General features: G+C 40.1%; 3 protein-coding genes and 1 long non-coding RNA gene across 4 annotated transcripts; 2 read left to right on the top strand and 2 right to left on the bottom strand.

Moving 5' to 3' along the window:
* Positions 1 to 14,096: 14,096 nt before the first annotated feature.
* Positions 14,097 to 15,458, bottom strand: LOC131995030 (uncharacterized). The gene is made up of 3 exons (XR_009397076.1): positions 14,692 to 15,458; positions 14,449 to 14,598; positions 14,097 to 14,384 (listed from the first exon to the last, which is right to left on the bottom strand). It is a non-coding gene; the product is annotated as an uncharacterized LOC131995030 (long non-coding RNA).
* Positions 15,459 to 15,578: 120 nt separating this feature from the next.
* LOC106096344 (26S proteasome non-ATPase regulatory subunit 12) lies at positions 15,579 to 17,709 on the bottom strand. The gene is made up of 5 exons (XM_013264045.2): positions 17,569 to 17,709; positions 16,946 to 17,500; positions 16,407 to 16,885; positions 16,184 to 16,340; positions 15,579 to 16,122 (listed from the first exon to the last, which is right to left on the bottom strand). Exons 2-5 carry the CDS (start codon positions 17,489 to 17,491, stop codon positions 15,817 to 15,819), a joined length of 1,488 nt encoding a protein of 495 aa, XP_013119499.1. The 5' UTR covers positions 17,492 to 17,500; positions 17,569 to 17,709; the 3' UTR covers positions 15,579 to 15,816.
* Positions 17,710 to 19,087: 1,378 nt separating this feature from the next.
* On the top strand, positions 19,088 to 20,559 carry LOC106096354 (m7GpppX diphosphatase). Its single transcript, XM_013264058.2, has 3 exons — positions 19,088 to 19,610; positions 19,670 to 19,815; positions 19,883 to 20,559. The coding sequence occupies exons 1-3, from the start codon at positions 19,178 to 19,180 to the stop codon at positions 20,504 to 20,506; spliced, it is 1,203 nt and encodes a 400-aa protein (XP_013119512.2). The 5' UTR covers positions 19,088 to 19,177; the 3' UTR covers positions 20,507 to 20,559.
* A 1,620-nt stretch (positions 20,560 to 22,179) lies between these two features.
* Positions 22,180 to 24,220, top strand: LOC106096351 (histone acetyltransferase type B catalytic subunit). Its single transcript, XM_059362602.1, has 4 exons — positions 22,180 to 22,475; positions 22,755 to 23,256; positions 23,317 to 23,674; positions 23,735 to 24,220. The coding sequence occupies exons 1-4, from the start codon at positions 22,409 to 22,411 to the stop codon at positions 24,023 to 24,025; spliced, it is 1,218 nt and encodes a 405-aa protein (XP_059218585.1). The 5' UTR covers positions 22,180 to 22,408; the 3' UTR covers positions 24,026 to 24,220.
* Positions 24,221 to 24,597: the final 377 nt, after the last annotated feature.

Genomic DNA, 24,597 nt, shown 5'->3' on the forward strand with positions numbered 1-24,597 from the left:
GGAGGCGGAACTGGCTTTTACCCAACAACGAAGAAAAAGACCAAATTCAAAGTTTTAAAGTGATTTATTGAACTTTCAGCACATTTGCTGAAAGAGGAAAAAAAATTAACTATAAATTATTGAGAAGTTTTAAAAGCTGTAACAAAATAAATGAAAATAAATACAAATTAAAAAACTAAAGAGCTGAAAAAGAAGATTATGAAAAAAAAGGTGATTAAAATAAATCGAACTGAAAGTTATTAAAAGCTGAAAAAGAAAATCTATGAAAACTCTGGAAAAAAAAAAAGAAATGTTATCAAATTAAATAAAAAGGAACCTGAAAAGGGAAAAGTTTAGAAACAAAGCCAAAGAACCTGAAAAAAAAGGAAAATACCAATGTAATAATAAAAGACCTGAAAAGAAAAAAAAACTAAAAACCAAATCAAAGTCAATAGTTAAAAATCCTAAACTTGAAAATCAAAGACAATAGACACCACTAAAGTTGATCACAAAATAACAAAAAGCCAAACGCGAAAACATAAAGCTACACCTCCACCTCCTCTGTCCATCGTGGGAAGCTCTATATCAAAAGCACTGGTCAGCCGACAGTGCTGCAGGTACCCTTTTCCTCACAAACACTATTGCGGGACGTATACGTGAACTTAGACGGACGGACAGGACCTTGACACACATATTTCCTACGAATAAAAAGAAGGTTATTTGTTAATAAAGCGGCTAGGCAGGCAAACACCAGACACTTACCTTTCTATAAGTAACACAGCGCTAGAATAAATAGGCGCTGTCCTCAGCTGTTAGGTCGAGCTCAACCTAGGGCCAGGGGGTAAAGATTCTAGACCTTTGGGGCGGAAAGGAGCCCTTACTGCTGTTGGTGTTCGCTTTGCGAACTTAGGCCTTTAAAAAGGAATAAACATGTAAGACATAAAAAAAAAAGCCAAAGCTTTTATTTACGGGAAATACAATACAGCCGGAATACACATACTTACCACAACCAGACGGACGGACAGACAAGAGGAAAGCGTGGGCACTGCTCAGCCGCCCCAGCACTGACTCCAGTTAGGAGAGACGACCCTGAAGGAAGGCCAGACACCAAGAGAAGACCCAATACACCTGTGGAGGAAGGAGAATTTTATTACTATTTTTCTCTTTGAAGGAGAGGAGTCTATATAATTGAAGTTTTTTTAATTGCCACTATGCAATTCCTTGTTTTGTTTTCTTTGCTTTTTCGTTTGATTGAACTTTGTCTGGCAATGAATTTTTGATTTGGCTTAATAAATACATACCGTTTATAACGTTTGAAATGAAATTCGCCTTTGCCTAGTTTTCATTTCACAATGGAGGAGTAGTTATTTAAGGTAAGAAGGGGGTAGTGCACCAAGCTGTAAGGGGGGATAAGGGAGACCGATTCTGGGGTATCCAAAACTGTTGGACAACGGATACCATGGTTGGGGTGGGCCGTCCAGGGCACTGTAGGATGTCTCAGTGCCCCCTGAAGAGCGAATCCATAGCGGAAGGTGCGAGTAAGAAGGCGAAAGACATGCCTGCCTTAACATAAGTGGGACCCTGTGTTTTTCATTTCCATCCAGAGCTGGTTTGAAATTTGAATTTTTGGTCACCTGTCTCTGGACATGGTGTGTTGGCAAGAACCGCGCCCCAGACTGAGCCACAGCCGGAGCTCTAACGCCAACAGCCAGCGCTCGCCAGCACACTATGTCCCCTTTCTCCGCTGAGACAGTTCGGACCCTCCGGGGTCCACGACAAGAATGGCGCCCGCAACATGGGGCCCGAGTTATCGGGTTGACCGCATCATTTTATCGCCACAGCCAGCAACTGATCGGATTTCGGTTACCGGATTGAGTCCCGATCGTAAGTTTTCAAAAGCTTGGATCGCGTGCCAAACTGGTGGTGACTGGAAGCTGGTTAGATGCAGGATGTGGCACGGTGTTTTACTAATCTTTAACTCCCGTAAGTCACGAAGTTTAAGGATTTTGGTATCCGCATTTCGTTTGCGACGGGCCTGAGGAGAGAAGGAGATGCCATTATATACAATAGTTAACTGCAATAGCCCAAATTACTTTTGCTTACCTGTCCGTCCGCTTAATACAATCATACCCATGAGCCAAAGCACATGAGACGTTGTTGGGTTTATCTTTATGTTTTCAACAACAGCCGTGTGGTTATGTCCGTAGGTAGCAAACGTAATACCAATATACTACAGCATCTCAGGGTCATACAATACATTACGGCAGAGAAAGCAGTTTCCGGATACGTTTGGAGAAGTCCTATTTGGAAACTTAGAATGCTTCGCTTATCCGCTTAGATTTGCTCTTCTCTCACTTGTTCCCCACCTTATAGTAGGATATATGCACTACACTTTCTACCTTGTTTGTGAATTTTGGTTTTCATATCTGCGTTTAAAGAAGAAGACATAATTAGTGTATTTAGAGTTTGAGTTGGCTGAATTTGGTAATTTGGAATTGTCATCAAGTTTAATTAGTAGTATAGGTTATAGGTTGGAGTAGGTTTAATGGTCAATACCAGAGCAAATAGTTACACTAGTGAGGTTCCTGATCCGACCACATCGGCTATGGCAACAACAACAACCACAGTAACCAACATGGCGACAGCCATTACGACCACAGCAGCAGCCTCGGCAATGGCAATGGCCACAACAACAGCAACAGTCACCCCCATGATGGTCACGTCCGCGGTTTCCAGTCCAGCCTTGTCGGTATCGGATATGTCGGACGTACGTATAACTCCGGACACGCCGGAGTTCAGCAGCTTGACAGCTCAGACGGTCCAGAGAGAACGTAGAGAGAACCGGGAGACGAATGCTGCACGCCAGGCGCTTTACCAAGCTCCACGAGAAGGAGGTTCCCTAAACGCGGTCATAGATTCGGCCATTGGTGTGGGACAGTTAGAGCTCATCAGGTTACTCGATGAGAAGTTGAGGCAGCTGGTACCCCAGCTTGTACAGCAGAGCTTGGCCCACTTAAATGTTCCGATGGGCACAGGCGTCCCACAGACAGCGACCGCACAACCAGCGCAGCCACACACGGCCGTAGGCCAGCAGATACCACCATCGAATCGAATTCCGAGAGGCAGCGAGTACCGAGAGCCAACAATGAATCAGTACCAAACCTTTCCAGCCGTAGACGCCCCGCAGAGACCACCGGATGGGTGGCCATCCCCTCATCCACCACCGGAGCAGTACCACCTGGGTGACAGAAACACATATCTTCCGAATGCTGTAAACGCGCCGGCGCCACATTACCCGCAAGTTTCGCCTATTCCGAATCGTCAGGCCATTAGAAGAATAGATGTGGAGAAATGGCGGGTGAAGTTTGATGGCACCACGAAGTCGATGAGCGCCGAGGATTTTATGTTCCGTATAGAACAGCTTCGGGAGGATTATCGGTGTGAGTGGGATGAGGTGCTGGTGTAGTTCCCACAGCTGCTGGAGGGACCGGCGGAGGAGTGGTACTGGATGCAGAGGAGGTTGGGGTACATTCGCAGTTATCCGGAATTGAAACAGGCATTCCTGGCGCAGTTTCGGAAGTTCGAGAGCGACTTCGATATACAGAGGAGGATGATGGACCGAAGGCAAGGGTCCCACGAGTCGTTCGAGGACTTCTGTAACGCTATGCTGCGCCTTCGCCACCAGCAACGGGAGCCCATGAGGGAGGAGATGATGGTGGAGATGATGAAAGGCAATCTCAAACAGGCAATGGCGGCGCTGGTCTTTCCGATAAGAATGTATGGGTTGCAGCACTTCAGAGAGGAGTGTAGGAAGGCGGAGTTGCTGCTAGCAAATCAAAGGCAGTTCGCTCAGGCACACCGCCAGCAATTTGCCCCTAGAGTAAATGAGCTGGAATATGACCAAGAGGAGCCGGAACTGGAAATAGAAGCCATCAGTAGGCAGTCCAATTATATCTGTTGGAACTGCCGGGAGAAGGGCCACGGTTTTGTGGACTGCCCATCCACCACAAGGAAACTGTTTTGCTATGGGTGCGGGATGGAGAACGTGGTGAAACCCAAATGTCCGCGGTGTCAGGGAAACCGACAAGCGGGCCCGAGAGAGGGGGAAACGCGCCCGAAACCGATGCACCCCCAGTAGTAGCCGATCATGTGGAGCAGGACTCCGCTGGAGTAACTATTTTAGAGAATAAGGATAGGATTAAGAATGAATTGGAGAATGAATTAAATTCTGAATTGAGATTAAAGGAAATAACGCCTTGGACCATAAGGAGGGCGAAGTACCAAGAGGTTAGAAACAGAATTTTTAGCGAAGGTAACCTCAAGGTGAATAAGACAAGAATTGAGAAAGCCAGGCTCAGGTACAAGAAAAGGAAAGACCTTAGAAAAGAAATAGCCTCTGCGAAATTGTATGAGGGTGAAGATTCCCGGCTTTACATGCGGATAAAGATTGGTGAGGAAGAGGTCGAGGGACTGTTGGACAGTGGCGCCACGGTGAGTTGCCTTGGCCAGGATTGCATTGAAAGGGTCGAAAAGGCCAGGATTCCCATATTTGCATATAGAGCCGTAGTTCATACAGCGGACGAGACACCCCTAGAGGTCGTAGGCCGCATCCGAGTGAAGGTAAAAGTTAAGAAACTTGAGAAACAGATTGAGTTCTTTTTGGTCCCAGCCTTGAGCAAGGCCCTATACCTGGGCATCGATTTTATGAAGGCTTTTAAGTTGGTGGCCAGCGTCGAGAGTTTGTCCCTGGGGGCTGAAGAGGATGAAGAACCAGTTGACCCATCCCGTCACGCCTTAAACGAAGATGAGGAGAGAAGATTGGCCACGGTAATTGAGCGTTATCCATCCTTTGAGCATCGAGGTTTGGGCAAGACCTCTCTAGAGATGCACATTATCGACACTGCAGATGCGGAACCGGTAAAACAAAGGCACTATCCCGTCTCTCCAGCTGTGCAGCGCTTAATGTTTGCCGAGCTGGACAGAATGCTTGACATGAAGGTCATTGAGCCAAGCCAAAGCCCATGGAATAACCCGGTGACTTTAGTCCGAAAGGGCACAAAAAAACCGACTATGCCTGGACGCCCGGAAGCTCAATGCCCTTACGGTTAAGGATGCTTATCCGCTCCCAAACATAGAGGGCCTGCTCAGCCGGCTTGGAGATACGCATTTCATTTCGAGTGTGGATTTGAAAGATGCTTTCTGGCAAATCCCGCTCGATATGAAAAGCCGGGAGAAGACCGCTTTTACCGTTCCAGGGAGGCCTTTATACCATTTTACCGTTATGCCTTTTGGGCTGTGTAACGCGGCCCAAAGGTTATGTAGGTTAATGGATAAAGTCATCCCTGCACATCTGCGTGAGAGGGTGTTCGTCTACCTGGACGACTTGCTAATCGTGGCTCCAGATTTCGGGACGCACCTAGAGCTGCTGAGACAAGTGGCTGTTCTGCTCACGCAGGCCGGCCTCACAATTAATGTGGCCAAGTCAAAATTTTGTTTCCGAGAATTGCGCTATCTGGGGTACATCGTCGGTGGAGGCCGGTTGAAGCCAGACCCTGGTAAGGTATCGGCCATAATGGATTTTGCCTTCCCCAAAAGTGCGAAGCAAGTACGAAGCTTCACGGGAATGACTGGGTGGTACCGCCGGTTTATAGCAGATTATGCCACAATTGCCGAGCCCATTTTTAATACATTGAGAAAGGGGAAGACCTTCGAATTTGGAGAGGCAGCGAAATCTGCTTTTGAAAAGTTAAAAGAGGCTCTTACGAGGAGTCCCGTCCTGAGGCACCCCGATTTTGAAAGACATTTTTATGTCCAATGCGACGCTTCGGATGTGGGTGTGGGAGGAGTTCTTTTTCAAAAGGACGATGACGGCGGAGAGCACCCAATAGCCTACGTTTCAAAGAAGTTAACGGCAGCTCAGAAAAATTATTCCGTAACAGAGCGAGAGTGTCTGGCGGTAGTCGTGGCACTCAAGAAATTCAGGCCATATATTGAGCTTATGCCCTTCACGGTAATCACCGACCATTCGTCCCTAAAATGGCTAATGTCCAACAAGGAGTTAAGCGGACGATTGGCCCGGTGGAGCTTATTGCTTCAAGGGTATAGCTTTGAGATTGAGCATCGGCGAGGAAGCCAGAATGTGGTGCCTGACGCTCTCTCACGGTATAATATGGATGAGCTTGGTTTCTGGCGCTTGTTGGACATGGACGCACCGGAGTTCAGGGCCGAAAACTACCTCGAGAAGGTAAGGGTGGTCGAGGAGAATGGAGAAAGGTTGCCTGATCTTCGCGTTAAGGATGGTCGCCTCTATAAAAGGACGGTTCCGGTGACCACAGATATACCCAGCGAAGAGTTCGCCTGGAAGCTATGGGTACCAGAGGAGGTAACCTCGGAGGCTATCGCCAAGGCACATAACCCACCAACGGCCGCCCACTCAGGCTTTCACAAGACCTTGAGGCGTTTGAAGGAGATGTTTTACTGGCCGAATATGGGTGCTCAAGTGCGAGCTTACGTGCAGAGATGCCAGACATGTAAGGAGTCGAAGCCTAATTTCCAGAATATGCAGCAGCCCATGGGTGAGGAAGTCCAGATCGATAGGCCGTTCCAAAAAGTCTATGTAGATTTTCTGGGGCCTTATGTTCGGTCGAAGACCGGAAATTCGTTCATATTTATCGTTCTGGACCACCTCACCAAGTTTGTTTTGCTCAAACCCATGGGAAGGGCCACATCGCGCAACGTAATCCGGTTCTTGACGACAGAGGTTTTCCATAAGTTTGGCGTGCCTGAGACCCTGATGTCTGATAACGGTAAGCAGTTCACGAGCAAGGATTTTACTGCTTTCCTCGAAGCCTATGGGGTCACCCATTTCAGGACAGGTCTTTACTCGCCCCAGGCTAACGCTTCGGAGCGAGTGAACCAATCTATACTGGCAGCAATAAGGTCCTATTTGCAGGAAGATCAGAAGGAGTGGGACCAGAATATCTCGGCCATCGAATGTGCCCTGCGATCTTCGGTACATGCTTCCACGGGTATGACACCATATTTTGCTCTATTTGGAACAAATATGGTAACTCATGGAAGCGTGTACAGGTTGGCTCGCCAGTTAGATGTCATGAAGGACCCGGAGTATGCCGCTTTGCCTAAGGCTACCCAATTGGAACTCGTAAGGGAACGGCTTCGAAAGAACATATCGAAGGCCTATACAGGCAGGGCCGTTAAGTATAATATAAGGGCTAGAGCGGTTCGATTCTTCCCGGGTCAAGAGGTATACCGTCGAAATCACCAATTGAGCGATTTTAGTAAGGGCGTTAATGCCAAACTCAACAAAAAGTATTTGAGATGTCGGATTGTACGCCCGGTGGGAAGATGTCTTTACGAGATTGAAGACTTGAAAGGCAGGACAATAGGGGTATACCACGCGAAGGATCTTAAGCAATAGGCATAACGATGATAGATCGCTATACTACGGCGACACCTTTGATGAGGAAGTAGCAATCACTTACCTGGTTTATGGTACTTTCCAAATCCTCCTTAGGAATCCAAGGATAGTAGATGTAAGGCAATAGAATAGTAGGCTGTAGGATAAGTATTGAAATGAATTAGAATTTGAATTATCTTTTAATTTTAGATTTAAGGATACTTAGCTTTAGTTTTGGCAGGCACGCAGTTTCTGGGTTAAACTTAGATTTTTTTTTTTTGTTCGCCTTGGGCGGCAGTTTAGGCGAAACCGTCTATAGATGGTCATTTGAATTGCTTCCATAAAATTCCTTGCAAGTTACATCCCATGGTCAACAGGCGGTGAAGGACGTGTGTGTGTGTACGATGAGTAAATGGACCTAGAGGATTGGAACTTTATACTTACCTTATACTTACCTGAATTATCCGTCGGGAACTGAGAGCGACGAAACTCGTGGTCTTACGCAGTCGCGAGTGCGGGGCCGCCAGGAGTGTTCCAGTGGTGTAATGTGCACAGGGGTTAGAACGAGGTAGTGCCATTTCTCTCTGCCTATCTGGGGTGCCTCGACCGCCGGAGAGCTCGCTGTCAACCTCGCAGTGGGTGACCCGTCTTTCTATCACTATGGCATCTTGGACATGGAGCGCGAGTTGCGGCGGAAGGCGTTTTGTCCGGACGAGAGATTGTCATCTTTCGATGCCGGCCCCAGGAGATCACTCAACCACGGTAGAGCCTCTTGACGACCTCGGTGTATGTCGGGCCGACCCGTCTTTCTATCGCTATGGCATCTTGGACATGGGGCGAGGGATGCCGTGGTGAGTGCAAGTAGGGGGCTGAGAGGAGTAATAAAGAATACGCCGTGGCGTATTATTTATTTGACAATTACCAGTTCATCTGCCCTGGGCACATTATGTCGCTGGTCCACGTCTGGTATGGTCCGTGCTCTCAAGCGAAGCGGCCGATGCGAGTTTGGTGTCGTTGCAGCATCTGGAAAGAGAACCAAGAAGAAAGTTTGTTTAGTCAAAATGCAATTTTTTTTCTAAAATTATTTATTATTTTAAGATTTTCCTTTGGTTTGATATTTTTAATTTTTTAGAGGAATTTTTGTTTTTATTTTTTTTGAAATTTAGAATTTTGAGGAATTTTTGCTTTTGAATCTCATTGTATTTTTATCTTTGGGAGCTTCGTAGTTTTTTTTAGATTCTTGTTTTTTTTTGTCATTTAAAATTTTTCTGATTTAAATTAGCGGCTTGTTATTTTCACTTATTTGACCAAATGAAAATAGACTTTAATTTTGTTTATATTGTTTTTTTTAACATTTTTAACTTTGGTGTATGTATTTTCACTGAAATAATTCTTTTGTTTCACATTAATTTCATTCAAACATTTTAGCTTTGGTTCCGAAAATTTTCTTTGGTAGAGTTTTTTTATTTTTATTTCGAAAATTTCTAATTTTCCATTTCCTTTAATTTTTTTGTGTTTACACAATTTTTATAAATTTTCTTTTATTTTTTTTTCCCGTTTTCCAAGTTGAGATTTTACCTTGATTTTACTTTAACTTTCTCACAACACTTTCACTTTGCGTTCATTGAACTTATAAATGATTCACAGCATTTCATTATCGTTCTGTTTCTTTCGATCTGTTTAAATCACAAGAAGAAGAGAGTGTTAACACCTGTTCTATGTTTGCATTACATTAGGCACATGACACACACACATTTTCCGCAATTGTTTTTGTTGGTTTCTCACACTTCACTTTGTGCGGAGTAATTTGTCTTGGCACTCAGTTTGGGTTTAGCACCCCCACCTCCATTCATGATTTGAGTGGTTTACAGATGATGGTAGGGATACCGTAAAGTAATACGCACTTAAAGTCACACACACTTGCACATCAAATTAAACCGTTTTTTTTTTGGTTGAATTTTTTTTAGTTAGTTTTTTTTGTAGGTTACGTTTTGCAAACCACATATGATTTGTACATAACCACTTAAATTTATTTTTCTGCCAATTTTCACTGTTGGTTATTAAAAATTTAGGTTTTTACCTTTTTTTTTTCTATTAATTCTTTGTCCGGCATTATTTACTGGCCGGTGCCTGTTATTTTAGTTTACTGCCGTTTGGTTCCATTCACACACACACAGCACCGTATAACAATTTTTATCTTATAATTCACTTTTTCATGGGAATTCCTCCACGGCCGGCATATAATTTTCTATACATTACACTTTTGTTTATTTACATTTCATTTTTATTGCGTTTTGTTAGGCAAGTAGAGTTTTTTTATTAAGTTTTTTTGGCGTAGTTACTCGTCCATTCATTTCTATACACACACACACGCACACACGTAAAGTTTACCGCACTTTTTTTGGTTTTTTTTGGACGCACCTTGTAATTTTTTTTATTCAAAGCATTTTTATATGCTTATTTTATTTTATTTTTTTTTCGTTTTTATTTCACAATATTTATTTTTACCACTTTTACTTACCTTTTAATTTAAATGCTTATTCAGCATATTTTTTCCGTCCGTCCGCTTTAGTGATATAATTAATTTGATCAAGGTATGTCTAAGGAAGGTATAACTGGTTAGTCGAGTACCGGATAGGTACTACTCGACTCAAGGTATACTTATAGCCCAAGGTACATTTATTGGAGAAGAATTACTTTTTCTTAAGGAGGCTACACCCACTGAGATAGGTTTGACTAATGCTACGTTCACACGTTATGTTATTATATACATGACAAAAATTTGTTTTTCCCTCCCATCCTATGACGGTGACGTCTAAAGGATGATTGGGTTTGTAGCGTGTCACCCTATGTCTGATTAGAGAAGAGCGACATCTGGGTTTGAACAGTCTGTTTTTTTTATGGCAGCTGGTGAATGCAACCCTGCGATACCAGCATATGTTACCTCCACATACAAAGGTAACTACTACAATGAAAATCGAGGAAACCATATGTTGTTTGTTTTTGCTATTTTGGAAAACAAAATTTTATGATGGTTCCTCGGTGGACATGATGGCTTGGGGGAACCATGATGGACAGTAAAGGGAAGATGACGAGGTCTTTTTGGATGGAGCCGTGCAAGCAGTAAGAGGTGGTGTCATCAGGAGTGTAGAAAGTGGTGTTTTCAAAAAGAGAGAAGGCTTTTTTTTGGTTTTGGATTCGGCAGAGAAAAGGAGGCGGAACTGGCTTTTACCCAACAACGAAGAAAAAGACCAAATTCAAAGTTTTAAAGTGATTTATTGAACTTTCAGCACATTTGCTGAAAGAGGAAAAAAAATTAACTATAAATTATTGAGAAGTTTTAAAAGCTGTAACAAAATAAATGAAAATAAATACAAATTAAAAAACTAAAGAGCTGAAAAAGAAGATTATGAAAAAAAAGGTGATTAAAATAAATCGAACTGAAAGTTATTAAAAGCTGAAAAAGAAAATCTATGAAAACTCTGGAAAAAAAAAAAGAAATGTTATCAAATTAAATAAAAAGGAACCTGAAAAGGGAAAAGTTTAGAAACAAAGCCAAAGAACCTGAAAAAAAAGGAAAATACCAATGTAATAATTTTTTTTTTTTTTTTATTTATTTGATAAAAATGTAATGATAGTACAACAAGCATTACTTATAAATTACAGTACTATCCGATATATGTCAATAACTAATAGTTTCACAAAAATAATACTATTACATAGGTATTTAAGTATAAACAAAGAAATTAATGATTAAAGAATTATACAGAAGATAAATAATTATTAGTGTAATTTGATGTATATATTAATAAATGTGAGCTAATATTTAAAGGGTCAAAATTAAATTACTTCCTAAGTGAGATGATGTTTTAGCTTAAGTTTAAAGTTCTTTTCATTAGGACTATTTCTTAAATTGATTGGGAGGGCGTTCCAGAGACGAATGGTGTAAACAAAAAATTGTCTGTCACATACCAAGTAGTTACTTTGCAGTGGAACCATGCAATTGGTTCGAGAAGATCGTGAGATTTCTAACCGGTCGTAAAGATATTTGGGTTCATGTGTATAAATTAAGCGATGCATGAAAGTCAGTGCACGAAATTTCAAAAAATTTTCAAATTCCATCCCATAAAACTGTCTAGAAGCCGATGATATACTATCCGCACGTCTGATACTATAAACAAATCGTGTAATGTCATTCGAAACTACTTTTAATTTACGCTTATGGACGTAGTCACATTCTGCGTATATCTCACAACAATACAAAAGTTTAGGTAGTAAATAGGCATGAGCAATTGCGTGACGCACACTGAATGGAATATATTGGTGAATAGACCAAAGAGTCCGTAACATACCATAAATCTGTCCTATAGCCAACTCAATATGCCTATTCCAGGACAGAGTATTGTCAAATAATACCCCTAAATTCCTTGCAGTCTGCACATACTCTATGGTCTTGTCACCTAAGGCAAGCCTAGGCAAAGACAATGTATCTATAGACTTTCTCGAGATAACAATGCACTTCGTCTTATCAGGATTCAACTTCAAGCCATTCTTGGTTGCCCAATCACTGATGGCAATTAACTGCAAATTAATCCACGCCACATATGACCTTGTATCACTCGTCCTGCAAGAGAAACACAATTGCACATCATCAGCGTATATGTGCATGTCATATCCATCAGGTATGCTTGCAATATCATTGACATATAATGAAAATAATAGTGGTCCCAGCACAGAACCCTGAGGAATACCACGAGTAAGCTCCAAGAAATCAGACATCATACCGTTAGAGTAAACAGCCTGTGTGCGCCTGTCCAGATATGATGCAATAAACCGAACTGCTGTGTCGTCAAAATTAAACAAGGTTGTAAGTTTAGATGCCAATATCGTGTGATCCACGGAATCGAATGCCTTAGAGTGGTCTAATAGGACAAGAAAGCTTACGTGGTTATCATTAATATTGCGTCTAATATTTTCGACTACATCAATAAGTGCAGTCGTACAACTACGGCGTTTACGAAACCCAGATTGCCTATCTGATAAAAGGAAATTCCTGTTTAAAAATGTATTTATCTGATCATACACAATATTCTCAAATGCCTTAGACAAGAATGGCAAGATCGCAATTGGTCTAAAATCATTATTGGACTTAGGTACCGGAATAACCTTTGCCCTCTTCCAGCCACTGGGAAAGATCGATGACAGAAGTATATAGTTAAATATATGTGTAATAAATGGTAAAAGATTCGGTAATATTGGTTTCAGAAAGTTAGGGTCAATACCATCGACACCTGTGGCATTGGATTTTATCCTCAAAATTGACTCCAGAACGTCACATTGATCAACAAGTCGAAATCTGAATTGCTCGTCAATGCCATTCACGTCAGTCTGCAATCCGCCCAAGTAAACATTACCTTGCGCAAACGGTACATTAATGGCCAAAAATTGCCGGTTCATATCATCAAGTTCGGGTTTGGAAAGATTCGCATCTTCGCCAGTCTTCTTTCCAATTCCGATACCAATGTCTCTGATCACGCCCCATTTTTGCCTGCAAGTGACAGCAGAGTTGTACCTTTCACCATAGAACGACATCTTGTTCTCCCGGATCTCCTTTACAACCTGATTCCTGAGTGTTCTATATTCGTCATGGAGTCTTTCAGTCCTGAACCTCTTCCACCTACTGTAAGCCCGATTTCTTTTAGAAATCAATTCAGTCACTCGTCCGGTTATCCAGGGCTGCTGCCTTGATTTGACAACCCTACGTTTCAAAGGCACGTATCTCTCGTAGAGGCGGATCACATTCTCTTCAAGAAATCTTACTTTCTCGTTCACATCCACGTAGTGGTATATCGCACTCCATTCCACTGAGAGCAGATCCGTCAGTAAGTTCTCGTTGTCTACATGTCTAAAGTCTCTATACCAAATAGTTTTATCCTCGTATTCCATAGTAAAATTATAATTTAAGAAAATAATGTCATGCCTGGAGAAACAACTAGCAGAAAGTTGGTCATAAAGCAGCACCTTATCCACTGACCCAACAAGAAAAAGATCCAATAGAGTCTCAGATGTATTTGTATAATGAGTTGGAGTATCCGAATTAACAGAATGTAAGCCATATGTATTAAAGTCACTAATCAAGTTATTATCTAAAAGCAAATTCGAGTTGAAATCACCTGTGATGATAATTTCATTGAACGACATAGAAACCTCATGTATTTTCTCCATCAGTTCATCCGTGCGAACCAATTTATTCGGCCTATAGACATTACCGATCAAAAGCGTTTTATTGTCTCTTCCGACTGAAATAAATATATATTCCATATTATCCTGCGGGTCTGAAACAAGTCGTATCCTAGAAGCAATACCATTCCTAACATATATGGCCACACCCCCTGCATGTCCTTGTCTATCAACCCGGTATAAATAGTAACCATCAAGCTTAGCCAATTCGTCAGGCATGTCGCTTCTGAACCATGTCTCGGTCACGCATATAAAATCAACATTGGATCCGACAAAAATAAAGCGAAATTCATCAATCTTCTTTAGTAGGCTCTGGGCATTCAAATGTATTATATTCATACCATTTTTCATTTTAGCCAAAACTCTAATCATGGCATGCAAATTATCTCTGGAACTCCTGTTATTACTATTAGCACTCATCATTGAATGCATAATTAACGATCATCTCACCTAGATAAAAGACCTGAAAAGAAAAAAAAACTAAAAACCAAATCAAAGTCAATAGTTAAAAATCCTAAACTTGAAAATCAAAGACAATAGACACCACTAAAGTTGATCACAAAATAACAAAAAGCCAAACGCGAAAACATAAAGCTACACCTCCACCTCCTCTGTCCATCGTGGGAAGCTCTATATCAAAAGCACTGGTCAGCCGACAGTGCTGCAGGTACCCTTTTCCTCACAAACACTATTGCGGGACGTATACGTGAACTTAGACGGACGGACAGGACCTTGACACACATATTTCCTACGAATAAAAAGAAGGTTATTTGTTAATAAAGCGGCTAGGCAGGCAAACACCAGACACTTACCTTTCTATAAGTAACACAGCGCTAGAATAAATAGGCGCTGTCCTCAGCTGTTAGGTCGAGCTCAACCTAGGGCCAGGGGGTAAAGATTCTAGACCTTTGGGGCGGAAAGGAGCCCTTACTGCTGTTGGTGTTCGCTTTGCGAACTTAGGCCTTTAAAAAGGAATAAACATGTAAGACATAAAAAAAAAAAGCCAAAGCTTTTATTTACGGGAAATACAATACAGCCGGAATACACATACTTACCACAACCAGACGGACGGACAGACAAGAGGAAAGCGTGGGCACTGCTCAGCCGCCCCAGCACTGACTCCAGTTAGGAGAGACGACCCTGAAGGAAGGCCAGACACCAAGAGAAGACCCAATACACCTGTGGAGGAAGGAGAATTTTATTACTATTTTTCTCTTTGAAGGAGAGGAGTCTATATAATTGAAGTTTTTTTAATTGCCACTATGCAATTCCTTGTTTTGTTTTCTTTGCTTTTTCGTTTGATTGAACTTTGTCTGGCAATGAATTTTTGATTTGGCTTAATAAATACATACCGTTTATAACGTTTGAAATGAAATTCGCCTTTGCCTAGTTTTCATTTCACAATGGAGGAGTAGTTATTTAAGGTAAGAAGGGGGTAGTGCACCAAGCTGTAAGGGGGGATAAGGGAGACCGATTCTGGGGTATCCAAAACTGTTGGACAACGGATACCATGGTTGGGGTGGGCCGTCCAGGGCACTGTAGGATGTCTCAGTGCCCCCTGAAGAGCGAATCCATAGCGGAAGGTGCGAGTAAGAAGGCGAAAGACATGCCTGCCTTAACATAAGTGGGACCCTGTGTTTTTCATTTCCATCCAGAGCTGGTTTGAAATTTGAATTTTTGGTCACCTGTCTCTGGACATGGTGTGTTGGCAAGAACCGCGCCCCAGACTGAGCCACAGCCGGAGCTCTAACGCCAACAGCCAGCGCTCGCCAGCACACTATGTCCCCTTTCTCCGCTGAGACAGTTCGGACCCTCCGGGGTCCACGACATGATACTTTATTTCAGACTCAAATGTGAGATTGACTTTACCGCATGTCATTTCTATTTTCTATTCTTTAACACTACATATAACTGATTATAAAGAAAACTTCCTTTTCATTCATATATTTTAAAATGTTGTTACTTTACTACTGTATATCATTCAATGAATACAAAAAGTAGACAATTGCAACGTGTTTTAATAAAAATGGGTAGTTACAATTTTTAGTTAGTTTTCAAACCTAGAATTGTTGTTTGTATGTTGTATGTATGTTATATGAACTAAAGTTTACTTAAGCGTTAGGAGCAGTTGTGAAAGTTTGGTTTGCATGCTAATATCGATGAAATATGCAACATAAAACTTAATCTTCCACAGTTATTCCCTTGACGGAATGAATGCATTCTTCTTTGTTTATCAAATGGCAGGTCTTGTTCACCAGTGACATTAATTGGCTGACATCATTTGACCAGGCGTTTAAGATATCCGAAGGACTCTTCTTGACGGTGAAATAAATTATTTCGGCAGGACGATCAATTTTAACACGTATAGTATCACTGTTTGCCAATTTCGATAAATATTCCTCACAACGATTTGTGGGCAAATTTAGTAATTCGCTCATGCGGGTCAAATGCAAACGGGAGTAATACATGGCAATAATACGAATATTCTAAAATTATGAATTTAATGAATTAAAAAAACCATTGGGCCATAGTAAATAAGTTACTCACATGTTCTATTAAACGATCTTTCAATTCAGTTATGCATTTTTTACCATGTTTGGTGTTCTCCTGGAACATCTCATTCTCGGCCAAGACTGTGCCAAAATCGTTGTTGAAGGTATCGAAATTAATTAATTCCTTGGACATGAACAAGCGTAATATTTCCCTGAAAAGATATGTGAACGAATTCAGTTAATCCTATCCCAGACTACATTCTCGGTAACAATCTTACTTGTATACAGGTATATCTTCTAGTTTTTTGTTTTTAGACAAATGGGCCATCATATCACTCTGCTCATTGTCGTAGGGAGCCAAAATACAATATAGCACAGCGCAGATGAGTTTATCTTTAAGCTCCTTTTCCTGTTCTGGTGTTAGCTCGACAGGGGTTGGAGGTTCTGGTTTCTTTGTTTCCTCCTCCTTTTCCTTCTTCTTTTTATCCTCGTCACCCTTCTTTTTGTCCTCGTCCATAGGTTCTGGCTTAGGTTCCACTGGTTTTGGAGGTTCTGCTATGGCCTGATAATGCCGCGATGTCTTCAAATACGAGGTATCACGATCCAAACTTATCATTAAATTGTAGAACTTTAATTTGAGGTCATGTTGTAAGGGATCATCAAAGAATTTAATACTAATTTTCTTAGCAATGATTTGTGTGGAAACAAAATCTTCTTTTAATAGACATAGACGCATTTGTTCCAGAATAAGCTCCACCTAAGTTGGAAAACGAAAGCAAATTATGCTTGAAACTACTAAAGAGAACACCCAACTTACCTTCTCTCTTTTGTCCATAGAACCATAGGTTTCTACCTGCAGTTCTTCCATTACAGCTGCCGCACCGGGAATATCGCCATCAGCCTCTTTTATATCAGCCAATATTTTTGTCAGTCTGGCTCTTTCGATTTCCACATAGATCTTTCCCTCTGTTACTGCTCTCAGTGTGTCAATTAACTTAAGCTTGGTCTCCTTATCCGGAGTCTTATCGACATAACTGCAGCATTCTTGTATCATTTTCGAAACAGCTTGTTTTAACTGAGAACGACGACGAACCAATAAAGTAACATATTCATTTAGGGCATTCCAATTGCCAGCATCAAAGCATACTTGGCAAATGGCCACCAATACACGAGAGCATGAGACCATATCTGCACCCAAACGCGTTTGCTTCTCCAAGGACAAAAGCATTTCAATGGCCTCGTGAAATGAATCGGGATTTTTCTTTGCCAGCTCCTTAGCAACTGGTATTTTCTCATCGCAAGCTGGAGCATAATCTACTTCCATTTTTTGGATACGACCACCATCAAATAAGTATGTGTCCATTATTGTAGGCTGTAAAATATTCCAGGAAAAAATTTAACTATTCGAAACTTTATTTCATGAAAATTAAGAACGCAAACCTTTTTCTAATATATACTTTTACTAAAAACACTCCAATTTTATTAAATAACAATGATTTTTGTTAATTTATTTAATTGCAAATGCGGCGTTTGAGTTTATTCCGAGCAAATTTTGCTTTAATCATGCCACGGTTGTATATTTTAGCAGTAATTAAATATGCTACTTTCTTTGTGACGCGCAACAATCATTTCTGTCAGATTTTGTTAATGGCTGCTTAAAGAAGAAGACAAATAGAACGTAAGCAAATGTGTGACATATTAATATCGAAAAATTTGGCCGGATGATACAATCTATTCGCGTGAGACAAGCTTATTGTTGAGTAATGTGCTTCTACATTGTAACCAGGGTTCACAAAATAAGACTATGCCACTTGTCCAGCTGATGAAATTTTCCAATTTCAGAGTTGTATCCAAATCCCACTAGAACGTCAAAAGCTATTTTTGGATTTAAACATTGTTTCACAATTTCATATACTACAAAGTCAAGATTCTGTTTCATTTATCAAATTTTAATTGTTTTAATATATAATTTACACGCATGGCGAAACAATTAAAGGTGGTCTCATTTGTACAAAAACCACAAATCATATGGTGCAATCCGCCAACTTGTCATCAAGTTGATCGATGTTTTGCCAACGTGTGCGTACATGAACACATAATATGCGAGAAAGAATATGACAACAAAGAGAATGCAAAGTATAATCTGAAACCTTAATACCGTCAAACCCGGCCGGCTGTTAACAGTTGTTCGCATGAGACCACCCTATTAAATCCGCTTTGATTTACACGCATGGCGAGACAATTAAAGGTGGTCTCATTTGTACAACAATCACAAATCATCTTGCCATCAAGCTGATCGATGTTTTGTTAACACACACAAAGAAATTTTTGGGTGTTTGCGTACATGAGCAGAGAATATGCGAGAAAGAAGATAACAAAACCAAAAATCAGTCCTCTTAATACCGTTAAACCTGGCCGGCTATTAACAGCTGTTTCTGTTGAAGCTCTCAATAACCAAACTCTCCAAACTTTGCTCGCTCTCACGCACTCTCCCCCACCCTTCTGCTGGAAAATTAACAGGATTCACTGAATAAGGTTAAGCCAAGCGATCAGCCGACATACAATTTTTTTTTTTAATTTTTGGCAGTACTTGGCATTGAAAATCTCAAATTGTTCTCTTTTAACATTCATTCGTTGTCTTCGTTTTCTTCTATTGCTGAAATTTTCAACCGGTAGATTTGACTTCCTTAATGATGTTCATGGGGCCTATCAACTTTATGTGTTGGTAAGTGACATAACCTTCTTTTAGTGAATCCTGGAAAATTAAATACGCGACCGAGTTCCAGTAATACAGTTTTGAGTACACGAACACTCTTACAATAATGCAAATAAAAACAATAATGTCAATTAGAAAGTGTCAAAAAAATCCATCAGCTGGGCAAGTGACCTAGCCTTGTTTAGTAAACCCTGAGTGTATCATTGAAACCTGTATAAAAATCTTTAAATGTGAACTTCCCATTAGCATTTATTTCCAAATGAAAAAAAGTTGGCAATACACAAAGAAAAAACGTTCCTCCTGCATCCGGCAAAAATTTATTAATTAATTGTAATGTCCGAAATAAGCGAACAAACTACTGCTAAAAATGGCAAGCTGGAAGAAAAACAATGCAATGAAAACTCGGAAATTACAACTTCCATTGAAGAGAAGACCCCAACGAAGCAAGCAACGGCAAGCTATGATCTAAACAAGTTCCGACTTCACAGAATACTAAATAATAACACACGAAATAAAAGCATAGCCCTGCTAGGTAGGTTCCCAGATGTGTCAGAAAACGACCAAGCTATCATTGTTTTGGAAAAGCAGTCATTCCAGGAAAGTGATGTTGCTACAAGTAGTGACAACAGCAACGGTGTTGCAAAGGAAGATGTAGTTGTTAATCTAGCAGCAGCTTCCTACTTCAATAATGATTTGAAAGTTCAAACTGAGTTTATTAACAATATTTATGGCAATTATCGCTGTTCACCACCATCCGAGCTAAACGGTAAGTGCGGGGTAAATCCATAAAAGTTAACTTACCTATTTGCTCTCTATTTTCTGCAGGTGTAAAGGCTACCGTGGTGTATCCTGCCACCGACAAACATGTTGAAAAATATTCCATTTGCCAAAAGTATGTCATTAATGAAACTCCAGAATATTACAAAGACATTACATTACCTTATATAACATCATCGCAATTCTCATTGGAGGTATTCATATAAAAGCAATAAGCTTAGTTTCCAGATATTCAATTGTTATGGCCTTTTTTACTTTTAGTGGGTATATAATATTCTGGAACACAAACAGGAAACAGAGAGAATAATTTTTGAAGATCCCGATCCGGATAATGGTTTTATTTTATTGCCAGATCTAAAATGGGATGGTCACAATTTGCAGAATTTATACGTTTTAGTAATAACTCACAAGCATGGCTTAAAATCATTGCGTGATCTCAACTCATCCCATTTACCTTTGCTACATAATATACGTACAAAGGCTGCAGAGGCAATTGAAAAACGTTATGGTTTAACGGCATCACAGCTACGTATGTACTTCCACTATCAACCATCGTTCTACCATCTTCATGTACACATTAATCCTTTGCGTAATGATGCACCAGGAATATATTGTGAGAAATCTCATATGCTAGATACGGTTATCAATAATTTGGAACTTTTGCCAGACTATTATGAGAAGGCTTCGCTGCCTTTTGTACTTTATGACGGTAATAAACTGCTTGAGCTTTACGAGAGTAAAAATGTACTGCGAAAAGCAGCGAAACGTTTATTAACGGAAGACGATGTCGAACCTAAGGCTGAAAAAATGATACTGGATGATTGTGACAATGTGAATATTGTTCCTGAGGAGTCCACTGAATCACAGGCTGTTAGAGAATTATAAATGATATGTTTTTTTTTTTTAATAAAACAGAGTTCGCTATATTATACTAGAAATGATTTCTCTAACTTTTTCTCATAGAGAGTTTCAGTACGGACTCGGAAATTAAAATTACGGCCTTATCATTCAGGTAAATTTGATTTAGTCAGCTCTTGTTTGGATGTGGCGAAGTACCATTTTGCTCCTAAAAGTGACGATTATGTACTCAGCAGGTATGTGTACATAGCAATGGGAAGCATTTGTAATGGTCTACATAGATTTTTATATAATGACGTCTTTATGTAAAATGGGTATAACTCAAGTTGTTCAAAAATGTCGTTTTTTATTTATTTTTGTTGTTGCAGCGATTTTTGCATTTGGATGTAGCGATCCTTGTCAATCTCTATAGATGAGCAAGCTCTTTCCGGTCCACAGAACCGATCGCCTCAAGAACGTTATGGCTGTTGGTTATTTAAAAGTCCCAATAATTCGCCTTGCCATATCAAGCATCATAGGTACACAAATCGGAGCTCAATCCCATGGCAGCCGGTTGTACGTACCGGATTGAAAAACTATAAAGTAACCTCTAAAAAGAAAATTTTAAGTTTGAAATTCCGTGCTACTTACAAAATCCTTAATTGTTTTCAATACCACTCCCCTAATTTGGTTCATGCCTGGTATTGTGTCTCCACCTAAGTGCCGGTATCTGTTAAACGCAAAAGCCGGGGCAATGACAAAGGAAATGCTCCAACGTCTCATCATCTGCCCCGCATGCCCTACACATGCTATCACTTGCCGCACTGATTTTACATAATTGAGCTCGTAGTCCTACTTACTTTCAGTAATAGTCTCGTCTTCTTACGATCTGGATCCCCCCATAGGATTTTCGCCGTCCTACCGACCGTTTCGCTGTTCCACAATGTTGCATGTTTTTTTCTCGCGAAGTGCACTATCTGTCAACGAGTTTTGGTTGTGTGTGTTTATTACAGTTAAGAACCACACACACACAAACAAAGAAAAATGGTGCGAACTAGTAACATACACAAAATCAGAGTTGGACTAATCACTGATTTAGGCCGACAGTGCACTCAATATTTTGTTGTTGGGTAACTGCCCAAGAGCAAGAACGCAACATATTTATTCACTGATTAAACGTTCTGAAGTGGCAAAATTGCTTAGGATTTTAATAAAATCACATTTATGAACTCCGAGAAACATTAATTTAAAATAAAAATGACCTACTTTGTTAGTTTTCCAAGGCGTATTTAAAAAGGTGGTCTCACGCGAGCAGTTGTTAACAGCCGGCCAGATTTGACAGTATTAAGATGTCAGATTTATGTTATCTTCTTTCTCGCATATTCTCTGCTCATGTACACACACGTATATACACACGCACACAAATTAGTTTCTGGGTGTTGGCAAAACGTCGATCAGCTTGATGACAAGATGGCGGATTGCACCATATGATTTGTGTTTGTTGTACAAATGAGACCACCTTTAATTGTTTCGCAATGGATAGTCTCGATACTATCGATATTTATTATTAGAACTATTGAAAATATCGAATCTTGCGATTATCGATAGTTTGACAGTACAAACTGTATGCTACTTAATACCTTCTCTAGATCTACCTTGGATTTTACCTTGCACAGATCTACTTTGACATAAATCTGGCATTCACTGGAACTGATGTAAGCAAAAATTAGTTCATTTGTTGTCGCGAATTTTAGTAATAAAATTAATCTTGAAACATTGTTGTCTTATAAACAAATTATAACTGTTGAATATTTTTGTTAAGAAATAACACTCATCTCAATCCAAGAGATATAAAAATTACCTGGCTGCAACATCAATTTAAAGCTTTTCAAAAGACAACAAAATTTTGCGCGCCAAGAAGGCATTGTAGAAAGCTTGAAGCGGGAAGCAATGGCTCATATTCAGGAATATCAGGATTTGGTGCTGGACGCAGTAGAAGTGGTGGAATTTAAACTAAGTGAGTATAAAAGCAAGACAACATTTTGCTTTATAAACATTTTCATATGAATTATGTTTGTCCAATCTCTGTATAGCAGCAGAGTGTATTTCCACTGCATATTGACTTTGTAAATGTGGCGTAAGCTTTTCTCCTATGCCTCACATTTAAGTTTCCAACCTTATTATTTGTATTGTTAATAATGCCATTGGTTTTAATGTGTCGATATAAAAAACAGAACCCGTATTTCGCAAATTATATTAAAGAGGTTATCTTTTGTCTCTTTTTTTGTTTTTACAGTTCGTTCCAAGTCAGACTTGGAAAAAGAGGAGTTGGCCTTCCATCCGTTGATGGCCCATCAGATATTTGGTGAGTCGGAAAGTATTTTTGGCTATCAGGGTCTTAAAGTTAGCATATTGTATACGGCCGGACCGTTGCACATATATTTGGGTGTGAATTATGATCGAAAAGTCGATGAATTGTCTAAGGGCGAAATTAAGGCTGATGATGTTGTGGCTACCATTGCCGAAAAGCTGCCGGATGGTTGTTATTTCGTCAATATGGATGAGTTTCTTAAGACTTTGGATAAAGCCGATAAATTCCAGCCATTTGGAGAAAAGCTGGCTGAAAGCAAACACACCGACGACGAGGGCAATGAAAGACATTTTGAAATTTATCACTGCAACTACAAATATCCCTCCTTTTTAAAGTTCTTTTCTCGTTTGCAAACCTTTGTTCTGTGGTTTGTCGATGCCGCCTCCTACATAGATGTGGATGATCCCCAATGGTCATACTTTATATGGTGAGTTGAGGGCATGCTAAATTATCGCAAAATTCTAAAAATTACTTTCTATATCTTTAGCTATGAGAAGTACAAAAATGAAAATGGTGAAGAGCTCTTTGCTACTGTAGGTTATACCACCATCTATGAGTATTATGCCTATCCCCAACATATACGTCCACGCATAAGTCAAATGTTGATATTGCCACCTTTTCAAAAGCTGGGAATTGGCACGAAAATGGTGGAGAATATCTATAAGTTCTATCATTCACAAAAGAATGTAATCGATATTACGGTAGAAGACCCCTCCGATGACTTTCAGCGAATGCGAAATTTTGTTGATTCCCGGCTTTGCATGAAGCTTAAGTCTTTCCAAAGGGATGAAATTAAAAAGGGTTTCAATAAGGAAATGATAAAAGAGGCCAGGGAAACCTACAAGGCAAGTGTTAAGAAATGTATATATTTTTTATATTTCTTATAGTTAATTTTTTGTTGATAGCTTAATCCAAGACAATGTCGTAAGGTTTACGAAATTTTGCGACTTTATCATACCAACATTCACGATAAGGATGACTACACTGCCTATCGTTTGGATGTTAAGAAACGCTTAAATGCTGTCTACCATAAGCAGTTGAGCGATATTAAGAAAATGGAAAAGGCCAAGATGGATACGGAATGGCTAAGAGCACGTCTTCCAAATCTAAAACAAAGAATTGAGCAACTCCAAGAGGAGTACGAGCAGGTGGAGAAAGACTATAAACAAATTATTCAAAAGCTGCGTGATGTTTAATTGTCTTGGTATTATTACGTACGTTATGCTATAGTTTCTAAAATGTATTTGTGTTTTATTTTCTATTTTTATTGTTTTCCTTATTTTCATAAATTATTTAATAAAAAATTAAAATTATCACCATTACTTTAGGGTGATGAGTGAGTGAGTAGGCTTTTAGCTAAACTCAAATAATGTCTGTATATCAAAATCCAATTATAAGACCTTATAAGAGAAAAGGACTTGGTGCATGAAACTGCAAAAATTTAAACATCGTAAGTGCATACAAAGTTTTTTTTTAACTTTACTCCAAAATGCCTCAACGCTTATTGCTTTTGTAGAAACTGGTTGGCATCCTCTAATCCATTGATGAATGAATTAAATGGTAACAACGTATCGTAGGAGTTGCATTGGAATCCGTTTGGTGAGAATCAACAAAGTAAGTATTTTCTTTCCATCATATTGATGAAACGCTCTTTTTGTTGTTGTTGTAGTAGCAGTGTGTGTTACACTGAGGCCTTGCCGATGAAGGAATTCATCGGGTCAATCCGGTACGTACAACCGGCTGCCATGGGATTGCCGCTCTTTTGGCA

The sequence above is a fragment of the Stomoxys calcitrans genome, chromosome 2 (assembly GCF_963082655.1).
Source record: "Stomoxys calcitrans chromosome 2, idStoCalc2.1, whole genome shotgun sequence".
Lineage (NCBI taxonomy): Eukaryota > Metazoa > Arthropoda > Insecta > Diptera > Muscidae > Stomoxys > Stomoxys calcitrans.

Bases quoted from the DNA above. Each gene is read 5' to 3' on its own strand.
- LOC106096344 (XM_013264045.2), bottom strand. From the start codon at position 17,491: ATGGACACATACTTATTTGATGGTGGTCGTATCCAAAAAATGGAAGTA. The intron at 16,886-16,945 runs GTAAGTTGGGTG...TTTCCAACTTAG, and splicing joins CTATGGACAAAAGAGAGAAG to GTGGAGCTTATTCTGGAACA. The intron at 16,123-16,183 runs GTGAGTAACTTA...TCATAATTTTAG, and splicing joins AAGATCGTTTAATAGAACAT to AATATTCGTATTATTGCCAT.
- LOC106096354 (XM_013264058.2), top strand. From the start codon at position 19,178: ATGTCCGAAATAAGCGAACAAACTACTGCTAAAAATGGCAAGCTGGAA. The intron at 19,611-19,669 runs GTAAGTGCGGGG...TATTTTCTGCAG, and splicing joins ACCACCATCCGAGCTAAACG to GTGTAAAGGCTACCGTGGTG. The intron at 19,816-19,882 runs GTATTCATATAA...TTTTACTTTTAG, and splicing joins CATCGCAATTCTCATTGGAG to TGGGTATATAATATTCTGGA.
- LOC106096351 (XM_059362602.1), top strand. From the start codon at position 22,409: ATGGCTCATATTCAGGAATATCAGGATTTGGTGCTGGACGCAGTAGAA. The intron at 23,257-23,316 runs GTGAGTTGAGGG...CTATATCTTTAG, and splicing joins CAATGGTCATACTTTATATG to CTATGAGAAGTACAAAAATG. The intron at 23,675-23,734 runs GCAAGTGTTAAG...TTTTGTTGATAG, and splicing joins AGGCCAGGGAAACCTACAAG to CTTAATCCAAGACAATGTCG.